General features: G+C 55.1%; 1 protein-coding gene across 15 annotated transcripts; it reads right to left on the bottom strand.

The window, feature by feature from the left end:
• Positions 1-1,525: 1,525 nt before the first annotated feature.
• LOC111929271 (H(+)/Cl(-) exchange transporter 5) lies at positions 1,526-27,653 on the bottom strand. Of its 15 annotated transcripts, none has more exons than XM_086850043.1 (13): positions 27,552-27,636; positions 17,726-17,875; positions 12,412-12,563; positions 11,302-11,401; positions 9,781-9,965; positions 9,202-9,324; positions 8,577-8,783; positions 7,811-7,891; positions 6,604-7,146; positions 5,809-5,995; positions 3,871-4,269; positions 2,238-2,454; positions 1,526-1,906 (listed from the first exon to the last, which is right to left on the bottom strand). In XM_086850043.1, the coding sequence occupies exons 2-13, from the start codon at positions 17,856-17,858 to the stop codon at positions 1,816-1,818; spliced, it is 2,418 nt and encodes an 805-aa protein (XP_086706169.1). In that variant the 5' UTR covers positions 17,859-17,875; positions 27,552-27,636; the 3' UTR covers positions 1,526-1,815. The 15 variants fall into 15 exon arrangements, with proteins under 15 accessions (XP_086706169.1, XP_023782573.1, XP_023782572.1 ...); XM_023926805.2 differs by having other exon boundaries at positions 12,412-12,566; positions 27,552-27,629; XM_023926804.2 differs by having other exon boundaries at positions 12,412-12,566; positions 27,465-27,602.

Below are 27,653 nucleotides of genomic sequence, written 5' to 3'. Positions count from 1 at the left end.
GAAACACAACCCATGGGACAGACTGAGTGAGGAGCTGCTGGGCAGCTGTTTCCTGCCCCGGGCTCCCATCCCCACCGGCACAGCATCCCTGGGACAGCTGGGATGCTCCATCTGGGATAACCCTGCACGAGAATTTCCCTCTGAGCACCTTTCCTCACACTGGGCAGCCTTCCCACAAGGAATCTGCTCATGGATCACGGATCTAATGGAAGCAGGACCACGTTTCCCAAGCTGGGACCTCCTGAGGACGGTAAGGTGAGGAGAAAAGGGGAAAGCTTTGCGTTTCTGCTGTCCCAGGTGTGCCACAGGAAGGGAAGCCAACACGACAGCCCCAGAAAGGAGCTCCCAGGGGATTGGGAAAAGGCAGCTTCTTCCCTGAACTCAGCCCCAGACCCCAGAACATCCACCTGGCCTCCAAACAGAACAAAAAATAATCATTTAAAAGCAAAGCTGCTGTTGGTGCTGTTGGGCTGAGGCAGCACATGAGGAATCCCAGCCATCTCCTGCTGCACAAAACCAACACACACCAGTCCAGGCATCTGTTCCCCAAGCAGAACTGGATCTGTCAGTGACACCTGCAGCTCTGAGCTGTCCAAGGACTCAGACGCCAGGGAAGCAGCAGAGCAGGGGCTGGATGGCTCTGGAAGATCAGGAATCTGCCTTTTGCTCCTTGGAAAGACATGGAATTCGTACCGGAGGGGTTTTGAGAGGGATGGAGCCAGATTTCACTCCCAGGAAACAGCTGAGGCTGGTGAAGAGCATCAGCTCCCTGGGCATCCAGAACCTCCCAGACTGCAGAGAACAGGCAGAGTTTTATCAACAGGAACATCACCTGGGCAGTGCTGGCACAGGGACGGAGGAGCACCGGGGCTGGTGGGGAGGGTTCCTGGCACGGCTGCTGGGAATCCTCCAGCTGGGATCCAGGGACAGCAGGAGCAGCGCCCATGTCCCCGGCTCCCCAGGGGGACAGGGACAGGAGGAGGAGGTGTCCAACACCATCAGGTCTTGGGGAAGGGCAGGGATTCAGGACTCAGCCTCTGGGATCCTGGGGATGTGCTCAGGGCAGAGCAAGGGATCCTTGGGCATGGATGAGAGAAAGGGAGCAGGATGGGAAGACACCCGGTACCTCTTCCTGCCTCTTCCTTGGGGTTCTCCTGACAAGGCAGCGGCAGAGTAATTAACACATTCACTAATTAAACAAAACCAGCATCTTCCCAATGAGAAATTCGGCCCAATTTTAAGGAGATGTGATGTGGGGGGTTTTCTTTATTTGGGTTATTTTTCCTTCCTTCAGTCAAGCAGCCTCAGCCAGTCAAACTTTATTTTTCTTTCCCCTATTTTGGCTTCCCAAGGTTGTGATTTTTCCCACGTGGACCCTGAGCCCAGCCCTGACCCTCTGCCAGCACCTCAGTACTGCAAAACCATCCTGCTCCTTACACACCTCTGCAAGTGCACAAACACCTTGGCTTTTCCTCCCCACCTTCGCAACAGCAGCTCCAACAAAAGAAGTGGAGGAAATAAAAAATTCTCTAACATTTTGTTTTTACTCCTTCATGGAATCTTTCCAACGTAACTTCACAAAAGCAACGTAAATAAAGTCTCTTTTTTTTTTTTTTTCTTCTAAAAAGAAGATTATGTTCCACAGATCCCGTAGTGCAATTGGTTATCTGGTAGAAAAACAGAAAATATCTTCTTCAGCTCCATGGAGGAAAAGGCTGGAAACAGTTCCATGGTCTCAATAAAAATAGGAAAGTCTACCCAGGGTGGGTTAGAAAGTTCCAGGTGTGTGGGACACACAGTCCCTACAGTCTGCCTCTAGTTGAAGAGGATGGACTCGGGGTCCTGGTTGGCCATCTGTGCAATGTGCTTTAGCACATCCTTTTTGGTAATGATCCCCAGCAGCTTCCTGGAAAATGAAAACACGTTTTTAATGCACCGACACCATCAGAAGGAAGCCAGGCAGGGCCACTTGAGCCCCTTGGCGGTGCTGAAGAGTCGTTTGGGATTCCAAGTGCCACCCCACAGAAAGAACTGCCCCCTCTGAGGGTGGCAGAGCACTGACACAGCCGGAACACCCCGTCCCTGGAGCGTCCCAGGCCAGGCTGGCCAGGGCTCGGGCTGGGCTGTCCCCGGTGCCTCTGGCAGGCAGGAGCTGCTGCAGTGCCCAGCCCCAGGGGATGGCAGGGCTGTCCCCTGTGCCCTGGGAGCAGGGCAGGCGTTGGCCCCAAGGCTCTCACCCGTTGTGAGTCACCAGGCACTGGCGCAACCCCAGCTTGCGGAAAATGTCCACCACGATCTCCATGGGCGTCTCGTCCGTCACCGTGAAGGGACTGAGGTCCAGGATGCTCCTGAGCTTCAGCACAGACGGGGAGCTCGGGGGCAGGGGGGGACAGTAGTCAGTGAAACAAATAATTGAGGTGCTCACGATCCCGTCCTGCTTCTTCCGGGCGTTGTCTGCAAAGGGAAATGTTCGATTCAATACCAGCACTCCACTTTCCAAACAAGAGCGTTCCTGTTCCTCAGCTCACATTTAATGGCCTTGGAGGTCCTTTCCTTCCCTTTTCCAGAGCTGTTCCCACCCCAGGAGGCTGTGATGGGTTCCCAGCCTCTCTTCTAAGGGAACCATGGAGTCATTAAGGTTGGGCAAGACCTTTAAGACCATCAAGTCCAGCTGCTGACCAGCACCACCACCGTGGTCACCACCAGCCCATGCCCTCAAGTGCCCCATCCACACATTTTTTGGAGACTTCCAGGGATGGTGACTCCAGGGCAGCCTGTGCCAGGGCTGGACAACCCTTTCCATGAAAAAAACTTTCCCCAATATCCAACCTAAACCTCACCTGGGCACAATTACAGGTCTTGTCCTGTCACTCCTCACCCGGGAGAACCTCCAAGGTCTCCAAAGTCCCACCGCAGGGGCAGGATCAGCACCTCAGCTTTGCCCAAAGCCAAGGCTCTGGCCAGGTAAATACAAGTTCTGGAGAACTTTCAAGTTCCCAGTTTTTAGAGGAGGTGAATAAAGTGCTTTGTACTTTTATGAGTCATTGATCTGGGTCCCGTGCAGAGCAGTTAAAGGACTATTTTTAAGCACTCAATGACTGGCACAGGCTCTGTGGACATCATCAGGGTCAGGACTGGAAAACAAGGACTGGCCTCAGACCTTCCCAGCAGTGCAGACAGGTCCTGTGGGTACCTGCCACACTGCAATCTGCTATCAGCATTCCAAGGCTTCCTGGCAAGGGGCAGCCCAAACACCAGGCTCGATATTCAGAATGCTTTAGGATATTTGGGATATTTGACCATGAAAACCCAAATCCCATCCTGTGTGTCACAGCTTGGGGACAGGGCCACTCTCAATGAATCCCTGCAGATTCCAAGGAACCCAAGAGCAGAAACTCGTGGTGGTACCACAGAAGGTGGGCGATGTACAAAATACCCTGATGCACTTGTTCCTGTCCTTTATTCCACGTTGTCCCAGGCCACCAGCCACAGGACAGGAGGACACAGCCTCAGGCTGTGCCAGGGGAGGCTCAGGTTGGACAGCAGCAGGAATTTCCTCACAGGAAAGCTCGCTAACATTGGCAGGGGCTGCCCAGGGAGGTTTGGAGTTCCCATCCCCGGAGGTGTCCAAGGAAGGCCTGGAGGTGGCACTCAGAGCTCTGGGCTGGGGATCAGACTCGAGTTGGACTCGATGACCCTGGAGGGCTTTTCCAACCTAAATGATCTCATGACCCTGTGTGAGGAGCCACATCCAAGGCGAGCAGAGCCCACCCACAGCACTCAGGGCCGCGCCAGGAGGGTGTGACCCCCCAGGTCAGCGACAGCTGGCACCAAGGACAGCGCCTTCAGCCAGGCAGGGCCATCCCTTACCGATGGAAATGATGAGGTCTCTCCTGAGGACGAAGCCCACGAGGCGCTGCGACACGCGGGACACCACCACGGGGTACCCGCTGTAGGTGGTGCTGCTGACGATGTTCTCCACGTCCTCCACAGTCATGGTGTCCTGCGTGATGACCGTCAGGGGCGTGTCGTTCTTGCGCGGCCGCATCACGTCCATGGCACGCGTCTTGTGCGAGAACTCCTCCTTGGCCTCCAGGAAGGGGTACCCGTTCAGCCGGATGTGCGCGTCGTAGATGCCCTCGCGGCCGATGGCGTCGGCCACCCACTTGCTGGTCATGGCCGCGGCCATCAGCGGCACAATGTACTCCAGCCCGCCGGTCAGCTCGAACATGATGACCACCAGCGACACCGTCATGCGGGTCACGCCCCCTGCCAACACAGCTCGGGTCACTCGGGGCACGGCAGCACCCAACACCGGCACTGAACATCAGCACGGCAGCACCCAACACCGGCACTGAACACCAGCACCCAACACCGGCACTGAACATCAGCACGGCAGCACCCAACACCGGCTCTGAACACCAGCACCCAACACCGGCACTGAACACCAGCACCCAACACTGGCACTGAACATCAGCACCCAACACCGGCACTGAACACCAGCACCCAACACCGGCACTGAACATCAGCACGGCAGCACCCAACACCGGCACTGAACACCAGCACCCAACACCGGCACTGAACATCAGCACCCAACACCAGCACCAAACACCGGCACAGCCAGACCAAACACCAGCACCCAACACAGGCACCAAACACCGGCACTGAACACCGGCACGGAACACCGGCACCAAACACCAAACACTGGCACTAAACACCAAACACCAGCACCGAACACCAGCACAGCCAGACCGAACACCAGCACCGAACACCGGCACCAAACACCAAACACTGTCACCAAACACCAGCACCAAACACCAAACACCGGCACCCAACACCGGCACCAAACACCGGCACCAAACACCGGCACTGAACACCGGCACCAGAACCTCTGTCCCCACCACGGCACGGAGCTCGAGGTGAGGTGCTGTCTCGGCCTGTTTTAGTTCTGCCTCTGAGATTGAAGCCCCGAAGCTGCTCCCAAATCTGTCACAGGAGTTCTGCTCCAGCCCCCATTCCCCGAGGGGCAAAGACCCCCCAGCACCAAACAGAACCATCAGTGAAGGCAAAGCCTGTTTATCTTCCATCAGTTCCACACAAACAGCCCCAGCGGGGCCTGGGTTTGAAGGAACCTTCAAGTCAATCTCATTCCAACCCCCGTAACAGGCAAGGATGCCTTCCCCTGCACTGGGCTGCTCAAAAAAGGAGCACCCCCTCTAAAAAGGCAAAAGATGGGGTTTGGTGGCATGTTTTTATATTATTTTTCATGATAAAATATTCCCTCAGGAGTTACACAGGTTCCATGGATGAGGGAATTGGGAATTGTGAAAGTGAAGTTCAGTCACGTGCACCAGACTCCCCAACCCAGCCAAGAGGAAGAAGTGTTACCAAAAAACAGAGCACTCAAAAGCAGAACTGCATCACGAGATTCAAGGCCAGAACAGGAAGTAAAAAAGGGATTAAAACCCCACAGGGAAATTCAAGTCCCTGTGCAGCCTCAGGAGCTCCCCAGCGCAGCTGCCGTGCTCAGCAGCAGGTTGGAGGTGGCAGAAGCACCGCCAGGAGGTGAGGAACACGCGGAACACCCGACTGCAGCAGTTCCTGGTGTTCCTGAGGTGACACCAGCTCTGATGGCCAGCCACAACCACAGCTCCTCAGCCACAGAATCACTACACTGCAATGAGATCATCTTTAAGGTCCCCTCCCGGCCCAGAGCATCCTGTGGCTCAGTGATTAAGGCTGGGGAAGATCTGTGAGATGAGGGATGGAGCTGTTCACCCACCACTGCCCAACCCAGCCCCAGCTTACCCAGACAGGCGGCGGCGCCCACCATGGCGTAGAGGCCAGGGGTGATGCAGTCGGCCCCCTGGCTGCACCAGCCGCTGAAGATGGCCCAGTCATGGTGGTAAAAGGCCAACTGCTCCACGGCCACCCCCAGCAGCCGGCCCACGATGGCCCCCACGGCCATGCTGGGGATGAAGAGCCCCGAGGGCACCTGTGGGAACAGGGGTAGTGAGCAGCAGTGCCCTGACAGCACAGAGCAGGGCTGGAACCTCAAACCACAGCGGGGCAGAGCCTCTGCTGGAGCTCAGCTGCAAGGGACGTCTGAAAAGTCATCTGGGCCAAGTCCCCTGCGCTGAGCAGGGACATGAAAACTGCCCATCAGCTCCATCCACTGCAGGAGAGCTCACACCTGCAAACTGCAGCTCCACAGCCTGCACCAAACAACCTCCAAAGCCTCTGAGCAAGGAACAGCTCCAATTATGCACAAACAAATTATGACACTGATTGCTTTGCAATTAGCTCTTTCATCTAAATCGTGTTATTTATCAAGAAAGCTCGAGGCAGGACAGTTTAGGAGCATTCTGTGTCTGGAAAATGGGACGTGGAGCCCTGAGACACCGGTTTTGTGACTGCACTGGTGCCCACACTCGGGCTGGAAGGTTTTTACTGCCCTCAGGTGAAGCAGCAGGACAAACAACTGCAGTCTGTCCCCTTCTGACAGAGCTTGGGGGGACACACACACCTGGTCAGGGAGGAAATAAAACTCTACGTGTCCTGCAGTGTGGGAAGAACACAACCTCCTTTCCAGGCAGCCCTCACCTTCATGCCAAAGGTGAAGATGGTGATGAAGACCTTCATGATGAGGGCCAGGGCCAGCTGCCACATGGCGGTGTAGACGCCGGGGCCGGCGGCGCGGTCGGGCAGATCGTCGCCCTTGGTGCTGTTGAAGTCGTTGACGTACTCGCAGAGCTTGGACGAGTCCAAGATGCCGCAGTCATTGAAGAGCTCCGAGATGAGCTCGCTGGTGCTCATCCTGGTGTACTCGTTGGGGAAGGCCAGCACGGCCGTGATGGCCGTCACCACCAGCACCTCCAGCACCGGGTACCTGCCCAGCCGCGTCGTCTTGCGCCGCCTGCACCAGGCGATGTTGCTGCGGATGAAGAAGGCTCCCCAGAGCCCCCCAAATATCCCCAGCAGGATGAAGGGCACCAGCTCCAGCAGGTGCCACGGCATGTGGAACTCCACGTAGAACAGCACCAGGCGGCTGTTGCCAAAGGGGTTGATGGAGCGCAGGGTGAAGGCGGCGACCAGCGCGGCGAAGAAGGAGCGCCAGAGCGTCTTCAGAGGGAAGTAGTAACTCACCTGGAAGGCAGAGCAAAGCACATTTGGTCACCTGAACACTCAGCACGGCCCCACTGCAGGGAGTAAAGCCAGGACAGAGATCCACGAGCGCTGGCCCATTCCCTGCTCTCCAGCCAAGCGCCCCAGGCTTGCTCTGCAGCTCCAGTTCAATGGGGCCCCCAGTGAGTGTGAGGGGCCCTGGCCTGCAGCACGTGCATGTGCTCTCTGTGATCCCTGGAGCGACTCACTTGGGTAATAAAACCAGTTACACATCAGCCACGAGCTGAATTCAGGGAATTCTGTGGCTCTGCAAGGTCCAAAGTACCAAACAGCAGCGCCCGCCATCACTGCCACCCACTATTGCTCAGCTGAGCAAATCCATCCCCGCCTTCCTCTGAAATCCATCCTGGTACTCTCCCCTGAGCTAAAGAGCAATAATCCTTTCTCATCCAGATCAAGAGATTAAGGATTAGGTGGTCCTTGGGAAGAAAAGAGGATTGATAACCCAGAGAAGTTTGTTCCCAGCTACCCTGGGACACAGCTGGCAGGAGAGAGGAGAAGGGAAAAGGCCTCAAGCTGTGCCAGGGGAGGGTGAGGCTGGACTGAAATCAGGAGGGATTTCCCCACAGGCTGTGTTCCTAACCCACAGGGTAAGGTGTGCAGTAAAGCAGCTTCCCAAGGTTACCTCCTCCAGGCTGAAGAGCACTCCTCCAATGGGAGCTCCAAAAGCCACAGAGACACCGGCGGCAGCAGCTGCTGACAGCACCTGGGGGACACACAGAGGCACTCAGAGCTCTCAGCCCTCACAACCATCCCCCTTTTTGGGTTTGTCTCCACTTGAATTTATCTACAGCACAGCCAGCTAGGTGTGACCTGCTTTAAAACAGCAGGGAAATGGGGAGTGAGCCAATTCCCTCAGAGGGAGCTCCAAAAAATAAATCAGTGTTAGGTAACACAACCCTGTACCCCAAAACAGAACCACATACCCCAAAACAGAGCCACTTACCCCAAAACAGAGCCACATACCCCAAAATAGAACCACTTACCCCAAAACAGAGCCACTTACCCCAAAACAGAGCCACTTACCCCAAAACAGAGCCACTTACCCCAAAACAGAGCCACTTACCCCAAAACAGAACCACATACCCCAAAACAGAACCACATACCCCAAAACAGAACCACGTACCCCAAAACAGAACCCTGTGCCCAAAAACAGAACCACGTACCCCAAAACAGAGCCCTGTACCCCAAAACAGAACCCTGTACCCCAAAACAGAACCATGCACCCCAAAACAGAACCCTGTACCCCAAAACAGAACCACGTACCCCAAAACAGAACCCTGTACCCCCAAACAGAGCCCTGTACCCCCAAACAGAGCCCTGTACCCCCAAACAGAACCCTGTGCCCAAAAACAGAGCCCCAGCTCTCCCCAGGCCGTGTCCCCACGCACCTCCCTGCGCTTGGCCTCGTTCTTGCGGTACTTGGTGAAGAGGTGGCACAGGATGTTCCCACAGCAGCAGGCCACGTGCACCAGGGGCCCCTCCTTGCCCAGGCTCAGCCCCGAGGACACGGCCAGCACCAGCGTGATGGTTTTGATGACCAGCGTCCACTTGCCCAGGTAGCCTCTAATGATGAAACCACTTAAGATAGTTTTGATCTGGAAGTCAAGCACACAAAGCTCTACAGGCTTTCATTCAAGCCCTGCTCAGAGCTCCTGATTTACTGGGTGCTCCCATTCCTGCCCTTCCCTACAGCTTTCCAGAGCCCCCCTGAGCCATCCAAAGTGAGAGTCCATGGAAATCTCTCTCCAGGCAAAGGCAGGAGCAGCCACCTGAGTCCTTCCCTCAGGGCCACTATCCCTGCTGGAGGAACAGCTCCTGCAGCAATGCCAACACATCTGATTTCCCAAGGGGCTGCACGGAGATTTTAGCATTAGACATGTTCCAAACAGCCTGGAAAAACACCTGTGTATGAAGCCATCATCTAAAGTGGAATATACTATCCCATAACATGCACGTGTAAATTTTGGGTGGTGGATCCCTACCCCAGCTGGAAAACAACCCAGTCTCACTCACCTCTGGGATCCCTGAGCCACAGGCATAGGGAGCAAAGCCCTTCACCAGGAGCACAGCAAGGAGGGAGAACATCAAGGCCCAGATAACGTACATGAAGTAATTGAGGATATATGCAAAGGCCCCCTGAAACACAGAGGAAATTGCCAGAATCAGATGGCTTCAACTGAAACCACATCAGAGCTGGGCACTGGAGTGAGCACAGGGAATCTGCAGGCCACCCCACAGTTACCAGCTGAAGATGCAGAGACCTGCCCCAAGTCTGAGGTTTCAAGGCCAGGTTCCATTTGCTGGCTCACCAATCCTGGCATTCCCCCGGAATGTTCATGGCCAAACCCCCTCCAACAGCACATCTGGGCACATCAGCAGCACAGAGCAGCTGGAAATGGGGCAGGTTTTGCCTCCCCACATCCCCTCCAAGGACAACACCCACATAACCTGTGCATTGACACCCCTCCAGGACCGCAACGATGAACCACTGAACCACGCAGAGCTCGGGCTCCCGGTGCCCACATCACCCCAGGGATGCTGCAGCCTGGGCAAACAGAATTCACAGCAAAAGCAGCTCCAGGCACTCATCACCTCTCCATGGCCAAGGATCAGCTGGGACCAGCTCTTCCACTCGGGACACTTGTCCCTGTCGGTGAAGGTGGTGTTGGATTTCCAGCAGCAGTGCTCGTGGTTGAACCAGAACCCTGCCAAGCACACTCCTTCCTTCAGATCCGTCATCCAGTGCGCAGAGATGTCGATCAGACCTGCCAAGGAACCTGGGTGAAAGGGAAAAAAAGTCATTTAATGAGCAGATTCAAACACCTGAAGGTCACAGTGTGCCACACCGATTTTTAACTCACCTCTCAGCACACAGAGCAGTGTGGATTTTCTGCCTACAACTCACTTCCATTCTATGGAGAGCTAAATGAGAGGATTTGCCTAATTCTAAATAATTTCAATACATTGAAAAGAGCAGGTCAGGAAACAGAGCATGGCTGATGATGCTTTAAAAGCTCTCTGTGTTCAAAGCCCCACCCCTGCAGCAGCAGCAATTAATTCTCCTCAGTGACTGTTTGTTAAGTACAGCACAGAGGCAGTGGGAGGGCAGAGAGGGATGTCCCACATTCCTGGGGGACTCAGACAAAATGTGTCACCAGGACCCAGGAGCTGCACCAACAACAGCAACATTGTGACAGGAATAACTCTGAATTTGGAGAAAACGTTTCCAACCCTAATTTAAAAAAAGGAAAAGAAAGGAGGGGAAAGTTACAACTGTGCCAAGTAAAACAAGGCAAGTAGAGCCAGCACAGAAGGAAAGTCAGGTTTTAAGAGGAAATTCAAGTCACTTTTGTTAGTAACTCCTCCAATCCCAAAACCCCCACAGCAAGGCAGAGGCCAGGGACCTCTGATCCACAGGAGCAAGTGGCAGCACAAGCTCCAGATAAGCAATAAACGTTCAGCAAACCCCCCAGTTAATGACCAACTGGCCAGCAGCCCTCCTGGGTAAACATTAACAGCAGATTTCACTGCATCCCTCGTGACAGATGCTTGCTGCTTCCTATTGGGAAGATTTGTACCCAAGTGATTTATTCCTGCCTCCCTGGGGCCAAAGTTTGTTTCTAAGTAATATAAAATGTCTCAGCTAGCTGAATTCTGAAAGACACCTGGCTTCCAAGCAGCACCTCTCCCTTTTTATATCCAAGTACAGAAGGAAAACCCCCCAAAAATAAGAAACTCTTGCTGGCAACCCCTGGCATTAACCCCTTCAGTACCCGTGAGGAGCTTTTGACACAGACATTCTGAGCATTTCGATCAGCTCTGCATTAATGAACATTTTTCATTTATTTCAGAGGTCTATGCCAGCAGCAGACCCAGAGCAGTGTCCAGGACGCCTCTCAGCCTCAGTTTTGTATTTTGGCTTTGCACCAACACAGCCTCAAAGCACTTAAAAATAATTCCCTGTGAATTTACAAGGCAGCAGCAGAGCCCTCGGTGTCAGCACAGGCCCCCACTCCAAAATCCTGCTGCTCCAAGGATCTGCCAGGCCTTGGGGAGGAAGGGATCCTGATGCTGCAGTGCAGGAATTAGTTTTACCTGGAAGTTTGCTCTCACCTGCCAACAAACCAATGAGGAGCATCAAGAGCCAGCCAGAGAAGGCGTCGCTGACGCTGTGCAGCAGTGCCCAGGTGGACTCCTTGCTTCTGTTGGTGATCTGGGAAAGGAAGAAACAAAATTTGTTTTCTTTGCAGGAAGAAACAAAAATCTGTGAGGACTCTGACCCACTGTGCTGTAAATGCTCTAAAGCTACTTGGTGACACTGTGACTGATCTGAGGGGGGAGAGAAAAAGCATCTGGCAGTGGCTGCTCCTACAGCTGGTGCAGCTCTGGGTGTGGGTGGGAGGATGGATCAAGGACCGTGGAATCCCGGAATGGCTGGGTGGGAAGGGACAGTAAAGATCAGCCAGTACCAGGGACACCTTCCACCACCCCAGGGTGCTCCAAACCCTGTCCAGCCTGGCCTGGAGCACCTGCAGGGATGGGGCACAGCTGCTCTGGGCACCTGTGCCAGAGTCCCGAGGACATGGACACGAGGGGTCACAGATTTAATGGCAGCAGGGAGGAATGGCCCGGATGGAATTCCCAGGAGGAATGGGAAGGGGCACTGGAGGCACTGGGAAGTGGGAGGCAGCCCTGCCCCAGGTGCCCAGGATGGCTGAGGCCTGTCAGTCTCAGTGCTCCTGACAGGTCACCCCTGCCAGGCAGGAGCAGGTGGGGACACGGGCACTTCAGCTAAAGCCCCCCTTGCATTCTGAGTAGATTCCTTTAATTGCAGACTGGTGAAGTCCCAGGAAGGAATTCTGGAAGAATTGAACTCAGTCTCCTCAAGCAAAAAAAAGTCCAATAGAAAGAGCACCATTCACCAGTGCAAATGTGAGAGCACAAAACCAGGCTGGTTCTACACTCCAAACCCCCACTTGGAATAAATCAAAGCCTTCAGAAGAGAAGCAGCAGCCAATAAACTGCAACATGTTGGATTTAATGCTCCTTTTCCTCCAACTGAACTCTCAGCTCCCATCCTAAAGGCAACCCCTCCACCCCAGGGGTCTCTAGGGAGTGCCCCCCTACCCCAGCAAGAGTCACACGTTAGTTATCCTGCACTCAGAGCCAGTAAGGAGGGGAAGGAGGAGGTGAAGGAGGAGGGGAAGGAGGAGGGATTTTTACCTCCCTGTGCCTGTCTCGATCCCTGGACTTCTCTCGCACCCAGTCTATGGTGTTGAAATCTTCGTAGGTGCCCACGCCGGGGAGAGGCTCCTCCAGGAAATCCATCATGGTGCTGGTGCTGTTCATCCCTGCTCCATTACAGGAGGAAAAGCCTGCTGGGGGAGCAAGGGACAAAAATTGAACAGTCCTTAGTTTTGCCTCCTTTTGTAAAAAAACAAAAACAAACCAGAATTAATTTAGGAGGAAAATCATGGATTTCAGTGGGAATAAAGAGCTACAGGGGTGTTCCCTGAGCTGAATAGCACAGGAACACTTTTCCCTAAATCCAGGACTTGCCACGAGGATATTTTGCCATTTGAGGCAAGCAGGTGGGAGAGGAGAAAAGGAATATTTAGGACTTCCAACAGAGCTGAAGGGTATCCCAGGTGGATCTGGCAAGGATGAGAGCAGGATGGGAGCAGGGAAACAGGGAAAGCAAAACATCCAGTGGGGCCTGGGAAATAGAAAGTGGTGCCAAATGGGGGCTTGGGGAAACACCAAACTGGGACTTGCAGCCTCCCTCAGGTGAGAACTCAGCCAAACCACTGGGGCTCCTGCTCAACCTGCTCCAGACCCATGGAAAACAATGCTTAGCTTGGCTGTACATTCCCAAAACCCTGGTTCTGGAAGACACTGAGTGTTTGCAGTCATTCAGAGGGAAAAACAGAAGAGCAAAACCCAAAATCCAGTCAAAACTGATAGGTGGGGGGAAAGGAGGGTTAAAACTGCCAGGCAGAAGGATAATGGGTGATACTTGAGCACATTTAGCCTGCAGATATCACGGGGGCAAAGGTGTCTCCAGATGGGAAAAATAAGGAATGCAAAGAGCTGCCCTCTGCCCCAGCATCTGAAGCAGGAAGGGAAAAGAGCTGTGAAGTCTTCCCAAAGCCATCTCCCAGATTGCCACAGCTGCAGGAAAACAAGATGAGTCATGTACAGACCTGACAACCACCACAAAATAACCCACTTAAAGCAGCTCCTCGCTTCACTTGGGACAAAAAAAAAAAAGGTGGAGTTCTGCAGAGCTCTTCCAAATGCTGAGTGCACAGCCTGTGAGCCCCAACTGCACTGGGAGGAAAATGGGGCACATTTTCCAGGAGGAATCCCTGCTTTTAACAGCATTTTTGAGACCAGCAGCTTTTGGAGATGTGAAATTAGTATCAAGGCTTCCAGAGATTTCCCCACTGAAATGTCCCCCCAGGAAATCCTGGCTGCTGCTCTCTGCACCTGATGGATCAGAACCTCCTTGAATAAACCCTGCTGACAACAACACGAGCAAGGGGAGGACACTGAAGAGCCTGGAACTCCTCCTGGTGCTGCTCCAAGGACCTGGCACAGGTACCCAGGGAACAGAACCTCGTCCTGAAGCAGTCCCAGCTGCAGCCCCGAGCAGGAGCTTTGTTCCCACAGAGGGATCACCTCTCCCAGAATCACCCCAATCACCCCTCTCTGCACACTGCAGGCTCTCTCTGGATAGGCTTTTTTTCCTTTATCAATCTACCAAAATCTTTCCTGAAGATAAAAGATACAGCTGTCCTGAAGAAAAGTATTAATGAAGGACAGTTAACCAAGCTAACAGAACATCCTGAGAAGAATTTTCTGCAAGGAGATGAGATCAGGCACATTCCATGCTCACTCTCCTGGAATAACTGCCCAGACCAGCGACTTTGAGCTGTCCTGGGAACATTCTCCCAGCTCAAAAATTTGCCCTGGAGCACCAAGAACCAGACCCTGAGGCACAAAGCAAGCACAGAGCTGCACTGACAGAGGGGCTGCAAGTCCTGGTACCCCCACAAGATCCTGATGGCACCTGCAGGATCCCTCAGGCACAGCCCCAGAGATCCCAGATCCCATTCCCAGCCCCAGGGATCCCATCCCCAGCCCCAGGGATCCCATCCCCAGCCCCAGGGATCCCATTCCCAGTGATCCCATCCCCAGATGGGATGGGCTGATCCCACTCCAGACCAGGCAGGTGCAGGCTGGAGCCTGATCCTGCTCACCAGGATCCCCACTCAGCCCAGCCTGCTCTCCCACAGCACCAGGATTTCTATTCCCAAAGGAGAATCCCGAGGTCTCCAGCCACACACAATTGTTCATTTGACAGATGATGATGAGAAAACATCTTTATATTTTTTTCAGGGGTAATCTAGAACTATGAAATGGCTGACAGCCATAAATATTTATAAAGATCATATTTCCTGCCTCAGCTTGCTGCAAATCAAGGATCCTAGGATTCCCAGTCAGGAATAAAGGAGGAAAATGAGCTTTGTGATGCCCTGCCAAGACACATCCAAGATGATTGCACAGATCTCCCTGTTTGTAACATCCAGATCTCCAAATCAGAGACAGCGAATGCAAAGTGACCCTGCTCGTTCCAAACAGCCATTTCTGTGTTCTGACCACTCCCCAGAAGGGGTTAATTAATGCTCCATTCAGCCCCTGTGGGCTCAGGAAAAGCAGGCTGCACCTGGTGAAGTTCCAGGCTGTGCCACCCCACAAAGCCCCAGCGCTTTCCGACTGTCCTGCCGGGGCAAGGGGACAGCCAGGGACAGCCACGGCACCCGGAGAGCTCCAGCACTGTTTCCCTGCTCCAGCAAACCCCAGGAATCAGGGGGGTCACAGGCACAGTGAGCAAACAGCAGAAATCCCACAGCACACCCAGCCTGACCCACCACCCTCATCCTGGCTCTGGAGCCGCTGCCCCACAGCCTGCGGGGACATGGGGACACAGGTACACAGGGACACGGGGACACAGGGACACATTCCCTTCGGCTCACATCTCTTCCTCCCTGGAAGGGTCTCCTCACCCTGGCTCAGCTGCTCCCCATCCCGCAGGAGCAGCTCCGGGGGTCTGTCTGTGCCATGGCCGGGCGCAGGGGGACATTCCTGGGGCTCACAGCGGCACTTGGAGCATCCTCATCCTCCTCCTCCTCCTTCTCTTCCTTCTCCTCTGGACTCTGCCGGGGCTGATCCCGCAGCAGCACTCAGCCCTCCCTGCTCCCTGTGGCGTCACCAGCACCGTCACCAGAGCCAGCCCCTGCACCCGCCGGGGAACACCAGAGCCAGCCCCTGCCAGGGGACACCGTCACCAGAGCCAGCCCCTGCCAGGGGACACTGTCACCAGAGCCAGCCCCTGCCAGGGGACACTGTCACCACAGCCAGCCCCTGCCCGGGGACACTGTCACCAGCCCCAGGCCCTGCCAGCCCTGGTGGGAACACCTCTGGACCCCTCCTGCCGCTCCAGCTCGTTCCCATGCAGGGCCCAGGGCTGGGGCAGCTCTGCAGGTGGGGTCTCACCTGAGCAGGGCAGAATCCCCCCCCCACCCACACTGGGGATCAGCCCAGGGCATGGGGGGCTTCCAGCACCACGGCCAGGGCAAGCTGAGCTTCTGATCCAGCAAGAGCCCCAAGCCCTTCTCCCCAGAGCTGATCTCCAGGCTGGATTTCCTCCTGCCATTACCCCCACCCAGGTGCTGGCTCTGCTTCACCCACCAGCCACAGATCCACCAAACCAGAGGGACACCCAGACACACACTCCACTCCCCATTCCCCACTCAGGATGCTCCTGGACCCCAGGCTGGGTCACTCCCTGCTCTGCAGCCCATGCCCCCAGCTCTGCCCCACGTCACCAAGCAGCACAGGAAAACACATTTACCAACACTCTCCTGACAGCGGTAGCTCAGTCACTGATGTACTGACAAACCCCCTTCTTTTCCCACCCAGCTGGCACTTTCCTTGCTGAATAACTCCCAGGAACACTCTTTGCTCACTGTCTTTCCAGCAGGCAGCCACTGGATTTTCCTTTTGTCCTCTGGGCACAGTCAGACTTCAAAGGCTCTCCCAGCCTGAGCCCCACGAGCAGCCTTTATCTCGCCTTTATTCAGTGCACACACAGCTCAAAGGGGCTGGAGATTAAGTTCCTCAGGCTCCAATTTGCTGGTGATAACTTGTCACTCAAGCATTGTCTGGGAGGCTGAAACTCTGCACACTCCCCACGTTGACTTTGGTCTCAGTGATAAAAGCTCCTGGGTTCTGTCTGGGGTCAAGGAGGAAGGCAAGTGAAGAAAGCAGGGGAGGTGAGCCAGCTCAAGGCTCCCACTTCAATTTTGATTTAATGTTTCATTTAAGATGGAGAATAAAGCTCTCTGCTAAATGCTGTTTGTGCTTATAAGCACCAGGAATCATTCAGGGTAAACTGAGCACTCAGACCTCTGATCATGGATCACAGAAGGGTTTGGGCCCAATCTCCAACCTGGCCTTGGACCCTGCCAGGGGCAGCCCCAGCTGCTCTGGACACCTGTGCCAGGACCTCCCCACCCTCACAGGGAACAATTTCTCCTTAAATCTAACCTCAACCTTCCCTTTCTCAGCTCAGACCCATCCCTGTCACTACCTGCCTCAATTCTTGCCTTTAGAGCTCAAAGTGAGAAGAAGTTTTTAAATGCCACAGAGAAAAGGAGACTTTCCACCACTGAAACACTTTTGAGTCTTCCTCTGAAAGGAGGAGAGAACCTCAGCCACCACCTCCCAGCTGGGCCCTCACAGCTTCAGGTTTCACACCTGGCACCCCAACATCTGCCAGCAAACATCTGAAATCAGCAGAGGAAGTTCACAGGGAGAACTGAAACTGGCATTTGGGCAAGGAGCTCTTCCCCCTTTACAATTTCCTCTTTCACTTCAGTGTCACCTCCCCTGAGGACCTGAGCACCCTGTCAACAGAGAGAGCCTCCTCCAGGGGAAGCAGATCCATGTGGATTCATCCCTTCTCCATGAATTTCAGTGCCTAGACTTGAGGAGGAGGAGGAGGAGCAGAGCCTCTGGCCAGACAAGGGGTGGCAGGGGAAGCACCAAATCCTCTGTGCTGCCCCATGGAGAGATTCTCTCCACGATGGAAAACCTCCAGAATTACAGACATGCAGGAAGGGAAGGGAGGAGGCAGCCTGTGCTCACATCACAACCCTCAGGAGAGGCTCAGTGCTGCAATTCCACGGCACTCACATCCCTCCCTCCTGCCACTGCCAGCTCTTCTCCACAACAGCTACTCTGGGAAACTCCAGGAAGGACAAGCCTGAAGCCAGAGGATCTGCTCCATGCCACAGCCCAGGAGCCACACAGCCAGCGATGCAATCCAGCACAGAATCCTGCAAACTCTTCCCCCTGGTGCCTGGAAACACCAGAGCCATCCTGGCCAGTGGGACCCACGCTGCAAATATTCCCATGAAATCCTTGCAAAGCCATCAGGGAACACAGAAAGGGGAGAGCTCGTGGGTGTTACCTCCCATCTCCCTGTCGAGTGGTGGGTCATCGTCTGCCATGGAGAAATCCATGGATGCTCCAGCGATTTCCAGCATATCCTCATCGCTGGTGGCGCTCTGGAAGCTCCCCCGACGATAGCTCTTCTGATCCATGGCCAGAGCTTCCAACCCTGCCAGCAAAGGGAAGCTTTTCAGAGCACAAGCAGCAGAAGTCATTTTCTAACGCAGCTGGACTGAGCAGTGACCCTGGAGAGTTGCACTGCTCTCCTCCCGTGGGAAGGCTGGATGCAGCGATGTCACCTCAGGTTCAGGCTGGAATTGCAGTGTTAGCCAGGCCAAGAGCCACTCCAATGGATTTATTAAATTACTCCACACCTGCTCTCAACAGGTTTGAAATGATTTTTCTTTTTCCTGGACCCCACCAGTCTCAAGGAGCTGCCCTTGCCAGATCATGACAACCATTTCTCTCCTCAAGCCATTTTCTCTCCTCCTCTTTTCCAGGATGGCAGAGGAACTACAAAAGCACAAGCTCTGAAAATGTAATAATAAACTGAACTGAATGAAACAGGAACAGCTCTTGCCACGTGAAATTTTTGCATCTCTATGAGAAGACAGAATCATTTCAGTTGGAAAAGACCTCCAAGACCATTGAGTCCAAACTGGGCCAAATCCCCACCTTGTCCTCATCCCATAGCACTGAGTGCCACATCCAGGCCTTCCTTGGACACCTCCAGAGATCCCAAACCTCCTGGGCAGCCCCTTCCAGTGTTAGCAAACTTTCCTGTGAGGAAATTCCTGCTGCTGTCCAACCTGAGCCTCCCCTGGCACAGCCTGAGGCTGCCCTGGTCCTGCTGGCCACGCTGTTCTTGATGCAGGCCAGGTTGCCTACCTGCACTCCCTGCTGGCCATGTGCTCTTGCAAACACTGATCTTCTCCCAGAGAATGAAGAGAGAAACAAACTACACAGCTCAGACCTGTTCCAGGAAGGGAATTGTGCCAGCCAGCACTTCCCAACAGGCTGAATTACACACTCTGCAAAAAACACTTCCTTCCCATTACACAGAAAAGCACACACTGAAAGCCTTGGCACTGCTCAGCCTAACACCACGTCCCTTAACTTTTAGGCCGTGTTTTCTCACTAAACTGCTGCAGAAGATCCTGGAAAAGAGGGAACCGAGGGGAGCTGGGTGCTTGGGAAGGCACAAGAGGAGCTGCACACCCTGAGACACACAGACAGCACAGCCCAGAGAGCCGAGGGCAGGAGGAACCTGGGGATTCAAATTGGTATTTACCAGCTCCCCATGGAATAACTCAACTGAAGCACTGTGATGCTGTTGCAGGGAGCTGCTCCCAGGAGCTCAGCAGATCCAGCTCCAGCCTGGCAGGCAGGGATGGCCCACCCAGCCTGGCAGAGAGCTGAGGGAACTGCCGGAGTCTTGGGCTCGTTTGCAGCATAAGGTGGTTTCACAGGGATTTTCCAATAAGACTCAGTGTGTGTAAATATGTGGGAAATGGGTATTTGTATACAAAATCTGTATTTGTAGAATCCCAGAGTGGCTGGGGGGGGGGGATCTTAAAGTCCCTCCCATTCTATCCCCTGCCATGGGCAGGGACACCTTCCACTGCCCCAGGCTGCTCCAAGCCCCAGTGTCCAACCTGGCCCTGGGCACTGCCAGGGATCCCACAGCTTCTCTGGGCAGCTGTGCCAGGCCTTCCCCACCCTCACAGGGAACAATTTCTCACCAATATTCCATCTAAACCCCCGTGCTTTGCACAGAAAGCAGCCACAGTCCCTGCTGGACCCAGAGCAACAGCACCTCCTGCTCCCCCTCAATGCCTCCCTGAGCTGGTTCTCATTTACAGCTTTAGAACCCAAAACCACGGCAGCAAACACAGCACCTTCCATCCACAGCAGAGCCTAGGAACACTCAGCAGCACGAGAAGGACACTCAGGATAATTCCATGCTCACTTCTGTCAGCTCGAGACAGAGGTTTAAGACACCTTTTCTTACTGAAACACTCCCTCTACAGGTGAGCCATGCTTTCCCAGGAACAAGGAATAAAATAAAATAAAAACCAGACCGTTCTCATGTTTATCTGGATGTTCATTTACCCCAGTTCTCCATCAGGGAACAGCTGGCAGTGCCAGAGCCCCCAGAGCACCCGTACGTACCCCAGGGCTGCCGGTGTCCCCAAGGCCCGTGTGACACCATCCTCCTGCAGCTGCTCCCATCCACGTCCCCCGTGCTGCTGCTGCCCACGGCGCTCGGGGAAAGGGAAGCAGCCAAGCAGAAGCCGGCAGGGTCCCCACGCCACCGCCTGCGAGTGACTCAGGACAGCGCTGGCAGCAGGAAGCTGGAGCCTCTCTGCCCTCCTGCCGGGATGCTCGGCCCTCATTCCCAATCCAAAACTGAGCATTCCGAGCTTTTCTCCTCGATCCAGGTCTCGGTGTCACCGGCAGAGGGGATCCCTCGCTCTGGCTGTGACGGCTGTCCCAGTGCCAGTGTGGCAGCAGGGGATGGCAGCGGGGCTCGGAGCCCTTCCAGCACACGGGCTCCAGGGTGTCCCACCCAGAGCACGCAAAAAGCTCCCACGGCGTCTTCTCCTCCCTGTCCCACGACACAGAGGCTCGACCCCAGCTCCACATGGACATCACAGCAGGAAAACCCAGCCAGGAGCGGGCAGCAATCCCAGCCAGCCACCTCGGGAGCCAGTTTGTCACCTAGTGGCTGTTTCCTCCGGGAAATCAAAATCCTGGATCACAGCGCCGGGGGCTCTTTAAAGATCAGCAAATCTAAGCTGAGCTTTGACAGCTCAGGGCTCTCCTTCCTCCCCAGCCCCTCGTGGTTCTCAGGCACATCCTTTCCCACAAGTACCAGACCCACTGGCGTTACAGACTGGGAAAAACTGCAGAATAAGCCAACTGTAACTGGAAAAAAAACAAATAAAAGGAAAGGAGGAAAACATGTAGCATTTGGCTGTTGTGTCAACACTCGTGGTGCCTGGCTGGGAGCCAGCAGAGCCAGGCTTTCACAGTCCTGGCATGGCTTGGGTTGGAAGGGACCTCAAAGCCCATCCCACCCCTGCCATGGGCAGGGACACCTTCCACTATCCCAGCTCCATCATGGCCTCGGACACTGCCAGGGACAGGGAGTCCAAAACCTCTCTGGGCAACATCATCACTCTACAGGCTCCCAGCAACACGAAAAAATCCCCACATTTCCCATCCTGAGCAAAGGAAGGGACTCCATGAGGGTGAAACTCCACCTGTGTGTGAACTAAGGGAGCTGGTTTGGATTTTGCTGTTTTCCAACCCTCGAGACGCAGAGCCCTCCACAGGAGGAGCTGAACTGAGAAGCCTCGTGCACAGCTGTGCTGCCAAACCAATGCCCCAGGGAGGGGCCAGCCCTGTGTGCCCATGCTGTCACACAAGAGCCGATCATTTGCTGCAGGCAGGTCCAAGACAATGTTATTTTTCCAAGCCATTCTCTCCTATTCCCCGTGCTGTCTGAAGTGACCACAGCCAGCCCTGGCTTCGCTAGAGAGGAAATTACACCGAATTTCCAAGGGCCTGGAGTGACAGGACAGGACATGGAGGGACAGCTTCACCCTGGCAGAGGGCAGGGATGGATGGGGTGTTGGGAAATTGGGATATTGGGAAGGAATTCCTCCCTGTGACGGTGGGCAGGCCCTGGCACAGGATGCCCAGAGAAGCTGTGGCTGCCCCTGCATCCCTGGAATATTCAAGGCCAGGTTGGACAGGACTTGGAGCAACCTGGCATAGTGGAAGGTGTCCCTGCCATGGCAGTAGAGGGTCTTCAATTCAGCCCAAACCATTCCAGGATTCTCTGGCAGCTCCATTCCCGGGCTGGCCATGCTCCCCAGCCTTGCAGCAGTGCAGGATCCTGGAGCAGCTGTCCCTCCTGGGCCAGGGGCACAGAGCTGTGCTGACCCCTCCAGCACAGGCAAACACATCCTGGGAATGCTGGTGTGCAGGGCCAGGGCTCTCCAGCCAGCCAGCCCCAACAATAGGAGGCTTGAGAGGAACTGGGAATTCTACCAACAAGGCTGAACACAAAGAATTGCATTGTTTAGGGCTCCTCTGGGGCTGTTTCGCTGCTCTCTGATGTGTGCTCCCCTGGGAACCCGCAGGCTCTGCTCTGCTAGCCCTGCAGCAGGGCACCAGGGGCTGGGCAGAGAGCAGCACACACAGCCTGGGGCTCACGGGGTGCTGTGGGACCTGCTGCCATCCCAGGGAGCCCCTCATCCTCACATCCACACCAGGACCCTCTTCTGGAACAATCCAGCATCCCACAGAGCTGCTGGCCCTCGGCCCGGGACACTGGAATACCCAAAGAGAAGCGAAGAGCCACTCACCCATCCCAAAAGCACCCCAGCAGCTCCAGCAGCACGTACAGACCGAGGTGAGCACACAGATGTGCCCAAAGGCACTGCCAGCCCTGTTCAGAACCAGCACCAGCCCTCCAAAAGCCAAAATAAATGTTGTTTAACACAAATCCAGCCGAGCTGGGAGCACTGGTACATCACAACTCAGAATCAGGAATACCTCTTGCTTGCTTACTCACAGTTATCTGCCCCATCCATTTATTTCACTGAAAAAAAACTCTTTTTTTCCTCCTAAACTTTCCATCATTACCATTTTAGCTCTCACTTAAAAAGCCACAATCTCAGCTCAGCCACCTCTTGCCAGGAGTTTCCTCACAACTACTTCCTTTCCTTTTTGCTTAATGTTTTAACCAAAACCAGCATAACGTGAAAATGCCCAAGACCAAAGTTACAGGTAGTTTGTGATCAGCTGAGGGGAGGCTGCCTCTGGACTCTGAACTGTCTTTTCCAGACTAAATCCAGATCTTTACAGCAGTTCTCACACTCAAACACAGCATGAACCCTAATTCTCTGTGGCTCCTGGGCTGTTTGGGATCCAGGGTGGTGCCACAGCCCCGTGCAGGAGGATCACCCTGTTTTCCCAATATCCCTGTGTGGCTGCCAAGCCGTGAGTGCCAGGTGCCACCCTGGGCCAGCACAGCCTGCATGCCACCCAGCAGCTGTCACCTGGGCACTCGGGAGTGTCCCCAACACTGACCCAGCCCAAACAAACAGGGCTGGATTCCATGTGGAACATCCAGGACAATGCAAATGAGATGGTAATGACTCGAACCACGGGATTCCAGAATGATTGGGGTGGGAAGTGACCTCAGTGTTCATCACCTACCTCAATCCCAGGTTGTTCCAAGCCCTGTCCGACCTGGCCTTGAATATTGCAGGGATCCAGGGGCAGCCACAGCTTCCCTGGGTAACGAGAGAATTCTCTGCTTCCCAAATAAGTGAGTTACTGGTTTGTGGGTTTGTTCTTTGTAAGCTCATTCCCATTCTCCAGGTTATCAGTGTCTCTGCTGGAGTGACACACTGCTCACCACCCAGAGGATCCACACCTTTGGATCACGTGCCTTACATTTATCCCATTCTTCCCATATCTATGTGTAGTTACTTTCCTGGAATTCAAAAGGAAAAGGGATCTGCTGTTACAGATCTAACAGAGAAAGCTGATGCCCACAACTGTGCCAGACAAAAAAAAAAAAAAAAGCCAAATAACCACTGATAAAATACCATCTCACCTCAAACACCAACTCTTTTTTCCCATTTTTCTTTCTCCCTTACTTGTTTTAAGGACTACCATGGCCACAAAAGCAAGGTCTCAACAGATATTTCCAATTATATTTTATAGTCCAGTTTAGTGTCAGGCTTGCCTCAAGTCCCAGCTGGAAACCTGTCATTCCTTACTTTGTGAACACCCAACTGGATCTATTCCAGCGGAACACCTTCCCCTTTTGGTGTTCCTTTAAGGAGACACCTCAGTCCAAACAGCACCACATGGAACCTGCTCCAGACTCATTCTGAGGAGAACTGAGCTCTGCCCCTCGCTCAGCAAGGCAGAAAACCCCCACAATACTGAAATATGGGCTACAAGAGGTTTAACAGGGGATTTTCAGGCACAGAGAGAACACAAAACACCCAACTTGCATAAAATCCTCGTTGAGAACAGGCTGGGAAAGCCTCCCAGGCAAGGGAAAGGGTCAGGGGAGGAGAGCCAGAGCCCAGGGCTGCTGCTGAGCCTCCGGGGAGCCACGTGGATGACCCAGAGCTGCTCCCAGCTGCAGTGGGAATTACACCAGAGACCTTCCCAAGCCCTCCTTCTCCACAAAATCCATCCCAGCTGCTCAGCACGTGACATGGAGATGATTTTATACACTTTTATCAAACCACAGGATCTCATTCCCCTCACAGGCACCTCCTTGACCTGAACTCTAAACCCTTCCTTGCCGATGGTTAAGAATCAAAGAGAAGTTCCTGGAGAAGGAAGGAAGGAGTACAAGCAGCCCTTTGGAAGTGCTGGATCACAGCCCAGCAGCTCTGAGCCCCACAGCACTGCGGCACAACAGGCTGGCACAGCAGCACAGGGCCAGCACAGCACTGGAGGCACCCTCCAGGCTCATTGAATTTCCAGGGATGGTTCCAACCTCCTCCCAAAGCAGGACCCACATTCCAACCTCACCTTCCACCCGGCAACAGCTCAAACTGGGACATTTCTGCATCCAAATATTCCGCAGGAAAAGCCATGAGGAGGAAAAGGGACTGTTAAGAAGGAAATCAGGGATATGATGGAAATATCCCACCCCAAAATGCTGCCGCTTGCACCAAAGTGCTCAGCTAGGCTCGCTCCTCTCCCCAAACTCCAGGGACAACTGCAGCATCCTTGATCCACCTATTCATCCACAGAGAGCAAGGAATGGTGGCTTAAACTACCAGAGGGCAGGGTTATGGGGAGAAATTCTTCCCTGGGAGGGTGGGCAGGCCCTGGCACAGGCTGCCAGAGCAGCTGGGGCTGCCCCTGGATCCCTGGCAGTGCCCAAGGCCAGGCTGGACAGGGCTTGGAGCAGCCTGGAGTCCCTGGCAGGGGGTGGGACTGGATGGGCTTTCATGGCCCCAAAGTATTCCAGGACCTGTAAATCCAGGGCTCCCAGTCCCAGAGCCCTGCACGTGAGGCTGTGCTGCAGCACCAGGAGTGGGCTGTTATCCCAGAGGGAGACACTGAAGGCCTGATGCACAGAACCACTCACACCCTGCTGTCACCTGCACTCACACCCTGCTGTCACCTGCACTCACACCTGTGCTGTCACCTGCACTCACACCCTGCTGTCACCCGCACTCACACCTGTGCTGTCATCCGCACTCACACCTGTGCTGTCACCCGCACTCACACCTGTGCTGTCATCCGCACTCACACCCGTGCTGTCACCTGCACTCACACCTGTGCTGTCACCCGCACTCACACCTGTGCTGTCACCTGCACTCACACCCTGCTGTCACCCGCACTCACACCTGTGCTGTCACCCGCACTCACACCTGTGCTGTCACCCGCACTCACACCTGTGCTGTCACCCGCACTCACACCTGTGCTGTCACCTGCACTCACACCCTGCTGTCACCCGCACTCACACCCTGCTGTCACCCGCACTCACACCCTGCTGTCACCTGCACTCACACCCTGCTGTCACCTGCACTCACACCTGTGCTGTCACCCGCACTCACACCCTGCTGTCACCCGCACTCACACCCATCCTGTCACCCGCACTCACACCTGTGCTGTCACCGGCACTCACACCCTGCTGTCACCCGCACTCACACCTGTGCTGTCACCCGCACTCACACCTGTGCTGTCACCTGCACTCACACCTGTGCTGTCACCCGCACTCACACCTGTGCTGTCACCCGCACTCACACCCTGCTGTCACCTGCACTCACACCTGTGCTGTCACCCGCACTCACACCTGTGCTGTCACCCGCACTCACACCCTGCTGTCACCCGCACTCACACCCTGCTGTCACCCGCACTCACACCCTGCTGTCACCCGCACTCACACCCTGCTTTCACCCGCACTCACACCCTGCTGTCACCCGCACTCACACCCTGCTGTCACCTGCACTCCCACCTCAATCCAAGCGGCTGGCCAGACCTGCTGGACGAGTCTGTGCCCAGGGCAGGGTCAGTCGGTGCCAGCCCTGGCCTGTCTGGGCAGCCTGGGCTGCAGACAGTCCTGGCCAGCTCCCAGAGCAGCCAGGGGACGTGGGACACTGCAGGGATGAACTTGGGGTGAGCACGCTCCAGGTGAGAAATCTGGGAGCCAACCTGCCCTCCCTGACCAGCAGCCACCCCCAGCTGGAGACACAGGAAGGAAAATGAGGGATTGTGAGAGAGAGAAAGATTTGGGGAAGGGGGGATGAAGGTAGATACAAGGCACAGGAGCACAAATCCAAATCTCAAAAGAGATTTTGGTGCAGCCAAGTGTGAGGTCACACCCCCAGCCCATTCCCTGCCCCGTGCACAGGGTGGGGGCCATTCCCAAGGGTGGCTCAGCACAGCCAGCAGATGATTTTGCTGCTGCAGCCCAAAGAATTGAAAACAATTCTCTGTTCTACACAAGCACCACCCATGCAGCACGTGAAAACAAAAACAATCCTGTTTTTGAGTCCTTGTGGGAATAAAGGGAGTCACAAGAGCAGCAGTGTCTGCCAGCCATGTCCCCACAGTCTCTCCCAGCCCTGCCCCACAGACCCCTGAGCCTGGAACAGAACCACCAACACCTGCAAAATCCCAAAGTGTGCATTCCACAAACACCTGCTCTGATCAGACGCAAAAAGCTGAATAATTCATTTCATTCCTGCTGCAAAAACCTGAGGAACAAGCTCCAGGATTAAGGAAGGCTTTAAAGCCTGGACAAGCCAAAGCTCACAGCATCCAGAGGCTGGGACCACAGAGTACCACAGGATTCCCAGATTCCAGCTGCTCTATTCCTGGAGGTTCCTAGGTTCCTTCAGAGAGTTCTCCTTGAGCACCCTAACAGACCCAAAGGGACATCAGCTCCATCCACCCTGTGCACTGCAGCAGGGACAGGCAGGAGAGAATCCCATCCCATGGATCCCATGGATCCCATCCCATCCATCCCATCCCATCCCATCCCATCCCATCCCATCCCATGGATCCCATCCCATCCATCCCATCCCATCCCATCCCATCCCATGGATCCCATCCCATCCATCCCATCCCATCCCAACCATCCCATGCTTTGCCCCCAGACCCGGCATTCCCCCCCGGAGAGATCAGCGACCATTCCAGAGGATCATTTATCCATTTATCCATCCAGCAAGCTGCATCAGTCCCTTCTGCCAAGGATCCGCAGCTCCTGGCGCCGCTCTGGCAGCTGCTGGAGCTGCTGGATGAGGAGGAGGGCTGCAGGCAGGGGAGCCCAGCCGGGGCACGGAGCCCTTCCCAGGCTGGGCTGTGGGGCAGGGCCAGCCCTGCACCCGGAGCAGGGGAGCTGCGGGCACTTCCCGCAGGGACTCACAGGGTCACACAGGGCTTTGGGGCTAAAAGGGACCTTAAAGCCCATCTCATCCCACCCCTGCCATGGCAGGGACAGCTCCCACTGTCCCAGGAGCTCCAGCCCCAATGTCCAGCCTGGCCTGGGACATTCCAGGGATCCAGGGGCTGCTCTGGGCACCTGTGCCAGGGCCTGCCCACCCTGCCAGGGAACAATTCCTGCCCAAAATCCCATCCAGCCCTGTCCTCTGGCAGTCACTGCTGCAGCCCTCAGACCCCGCCGCGAGCTTCCACCGGCCCCTTCTGCAAAGCTCCCGGCGCGGCGGCCGCGTTCCGCCCCCAGGGCCCAGGGCGCATACCGGGAGGGGAAGAGGCTGCGCTGCCGCCTTCTGAGCTCCCCTGGCTCTGCCCCGTTCCCGGCCCCGTTCCCGGCCCCGCTCCGGTACCTCCGGCCCGGCCCGTCCCGGGCCCGGTGCCCGCGGCCCCTCCGGCGCTGCTCCGGCGGGGCGGGCGGAAGGGGCGGGGCTGTTTGGGGGCGTGGTCAGCGA

This window comes from Cyanistes caeruleus, chromosome 14, assembly GCF_971803275.1.
Source record: "Cyanistes caeruleus chromosome 14, bCyaCae1.hap1.1, whole genome shotgun sequence".
NCBI lineage: Eukaryota > Metazoa > Chordata > Aves > Passeriformes > Paridae > Cyanistes > Cyanistes caeruleus.
Note: the sequence above shows the minus strand (reverse complement) of the source record. Positions and strands in the feature narration are given on the sequence as shown.